Raw genomic sequence first — 3,456 nt, 5'->3', positions numbered from 1 at the left:
CAAAGGAGAGAGTCAAGTATGAAGTAGCTTGTGTTAGCTAGGAACAGGAGCAGAAAGTGTATGAAATTATCTACTGAAAAAAGGCTGCAGGGATTATAAGGCTCATTGCTGTCACCATTACCATTCTCCAGGTTTTCACTGCTTTCATAGCAGCCAGAATCCCGAGGAGAGCATCCGGTTAGGCCTTGGCCTTCAATGAGAAGTTTCTCCTGAGATCCTGACTGGTCACTGTTACCTAGAGGATGAAAAACAGGCAAACAGAAAATCCGGCTGAACTTCTCAACTTTCCATTTCCAACACCATTATCTTCCCTGTTGTATCAATTGTATCAGATCACTGTTTTAGAAAAGAGTGAGCATTAGGAACATCCATCACAAACGTTGGAAACATTCATCCCATCTGGTAAAGGATTAAGCAACAGCCTCAGCATGAGGGTGAGGGAGCAGTGTGGTACATAATGAAAGCAGAATGGATCGCCTGTGCACCTCAGCTGCCTTGGGGCCAAGTCCTGCAACTTACAACCATGGAGATTTATTTAAAATGATGGCGTCAAAACTCTTTCTAAGACTTAAAAAACCCCCATCACCCAAAACAAAAGCAAAAAGCACTGAAAAGAATAAAATGCTAACCATGACCTATTTTCCAGAAGAGACCATGAGGAAGGATCAGGAGTGGGTCTGGCAAAGTTAGACACTGTCCCCTAATGAAGGGGGAAGGGACAAGGGAGAGACTAGTGGTAAAAATTCCTTCCTTCCTTGGTCTGTGCAAAGAGCCAACACTCAAGTGTGGTCCATCCAGGCTGCACGGGCTGGATTCCAGGAATTTACCCAGAATGCTTGGTCAGAATTCATATTTTGTAAAGAAACTAAATCTGGAGCTGAAGATATAGAAAACCAACTTCATGATGCAAGGATACAGTTTATGCTGTGTTTTTTTTCCCTGCAATAAAATGTCAGAAATGGCTATTCCGATTCCTATTCTCAGCACAGGAAAGGTAATTACGGGGTGGAACTAAGTGCTGCTGCCCCTCCCAGGTTCCAGCTGTCTGGTCCCCACTTCTCTTTCTCCTCATCACCCTGACTTGGAGCTGGAATTTATACTTTCCAACCACCACAGCACGTAGTTCTTCAAGTTTTCAAACCAAAATTGAAGGGCCCTAAAAAAAATTGTTACTTCAGGGAAGTGAGCATTCTAAATAGGTCCACAAATAATGAAGAGAAGCTCATATTAGGTGACGAAAAGCTACTCTGATACAAGTTGAAAAGAATCTAATTCTGCAACTGTAGTTTTATTGGGGGTAGAGGAGGGCAGAGAAAATGTGGATGCCTCTTTGGGAAATGAAATGAAATGAACAAGAAAGCTACATGTCAGTGAAAGCTCAGGCCACACAGCACTGTCTAGAGATACTAACCACACATCTCTCTATAACAGAATTAAGCACTGCCCACTTAATAAGCAGCTGTTTAAATTGCTGCTATGGCAGTTTAAGCTAAAACATAGGATTTTGCACAGAAGCAGCTGAGAAAACCCTCACACAATCCATTCCACTGACTCTGCTCAGTGGGGTACTAAACTTCTGAAAACACTTAGGGACAAAGGGGAAATTCAGTACTGTCTTAGGTTGCTGCAACTAGGTATTGAGCGCATCTAAATTCCTGTCTCAAGCTACACTTGCTTTTCAAATGATTCTACTCTACCATGACTACTGTGTGCATGGTACAGCCCCGCTTCCTCCTGCGCGGTAAAGACGCCATCGAATTTGACTGCCATGGCTTACTCTGCTTTCCCTCATCTTTGCAACCACTTGCCTGAGACCATCTGTACAACGGGCAGAATTGCACTGCTGCACCTTAGATAGTGGCGTCACTGTCTTTCACTCTTTGCACTTGACTGATATATGTTCTCCCTTTGAAAATCGCTGTGTTGTCATGTGTACAGCCTGAAGCTACCAGTACAATCCTGCAATTCACAGTCCAAGAATCATATGCACGTGCAGGTAAAGTAAGAGAAAGTTTAATTCACATTACCCTTCTCCACAGCCCTTCGGGCTTTGATCTTTTTCTTACCCTTGATAACCTCAATCTCTTTCCTCTAGTCTAGAAGTTTCTTCTTTCCTATTCTCCATGCCTCAGCTTCTTATTTTGAGTAGGTTATCTCAGGGTTTATTCCTGAACATCAGTATTCTAAAGGCTATGTGTTGTACACTTGACTTCACTTGAATAAGCTGGGTAGCAGGGCTTACATGAAGAAAAGAAATCTGGCAGAACAAATGCAAGTCTTAAGTCACTCCTCAAAAATCTGCATGTTGTTACACAGGATTACCCTGGAAATAACTAGATTAGGAAAAAAAAAAGATCAAAATCCTGGAACCAGTTTTCTGCTTTAAGGGGTTCACAAGGTTCCTGGCAGAGCTCTAGTAAAACTGAAAACCTCAAACATCCCACGTACTATCATACTCCTGTAGAAGTTCCACCGCTGTGAGAAGAACAGCTCTGTGCTCAGGATCTCGGATGTTCAGTTCATCCAAATCTTCTTCTTCTAAAAGCTTAAAGGTATCCAGATCTTCATAACCATTGAACAGAAAAGTGGGCATGTGCTCCTGCATAAAAGGGAAAAAAAAAGAAAAAAAAGAAAAAAAAAGAAAAAAGAAAAAAGAAGAGCTGTAAGACAACATATTTATTCAACTTGTTTTGGCAATAAAGATACTAGAAGAGATTTTCACAACCAGCAAAAAAAGCATTAGTTTAGCAAATGCAAGCCGCTGTATAACAGCAAAATTATAGGATTATAGCTTGTATAAACATTGCTCAGAGTTCAGGGAGGTAGCTGTGCCAGAACTAGAATGCTGCACATATTTTTGTATTTGGAATGCACTGTATTAAATGGCCTGGGCAGCATGCTACCTGGATGCACAATATGGCACAGCTCTGTATGAAGGGAGAAGTACAAAGGGTGAATGACAGCCGCACCAGTTTATCCCTAGCTCTTCTGAACAGAAACGTGGAAAAAACCTTCCTCTTTAAAGACAGGGTAACTATTGTTATTTTACACTTTTTGCTTGCTTTTGAAATGTGTTAGCTAGTAGCCATACTATGCAACGATTTACGGTCTCCGAGTGCATACAGCTTGCAGCCTGCAGCACTTCATCAAGCCTGACAGGCAGTTCTGCCTGGCCTCAGCGATTTTCATTCTGCGGCTAAGACCCGATTCTGCTAAGTGGTGTCACTATCCTTAGGATTATGAATCTCGTGTGCAGCTTTCAAAACTAACAACTCCAAAGGTGTGGCCCCCTTCCCACAAGCAAAACTGAAGGGTAAACAGAAAGAGAGAATTTGGACCTTTAAGTTGATGCGATCCAAGAGATCCTCAACTGACTTGGGCTGGGGTGGTCTGCTTTTCCGGCGTCTCCTGGTGGGCCGCTTCGGTTTCTTTTCCTCTTCATTTAACACGTCCACA

The 3,456-nt window shown here is 42.4% G+C and overlaps 1 protein-coding gene across 1 annotated transcript in view; it reads right to left on the bottom strand.

Annotated features, from left to right (window-relative positions):
• Positions 1–3,456, bottom strand: part of SASH1 (SAM and SH3 domain containing 1) — a 65,217-nt gene that overhangs the window by 13,072 nt on the left and 48,689 nt on the right. The window contains 3 exon segments of the mRNA XM_009324122.1: positions 122–235; positions 2,449–2,599; positions 3,339–3,456. The exon segment at positions 3,339–3,456 is cut by the window's right edge and continues 41 nt beyond it. Of these exon segments, the coding sequence (XP_009322397.1) occupies positions 122–235; positions 2,449–2,599; positions 3,339–3,456 (383 nt within the window).

Source organism: Pygoscelis adeliae, unplaced genomic scaffold (assembly GCF_000699105.1).
Source record: "Pygoscelis adeliae isolate BGI_AS28 unplaced genomic scaffold, ASM69910v1 Scaffold105, whole genome shotgun sequence".
NCBI classification, from domain to species: domain Eukaryota; kingdom Metazoa; phylum Chordata; class Aves; order Sphenisciformes; family Spheniscidae; genus Pygoscelis; species Pygoscelis adeliae.
The sequence above is the reverse complement of the archived record's forward strand: the minus strand, read 5'-3'. Positions and strand labels throughout refer to the sequence as shown.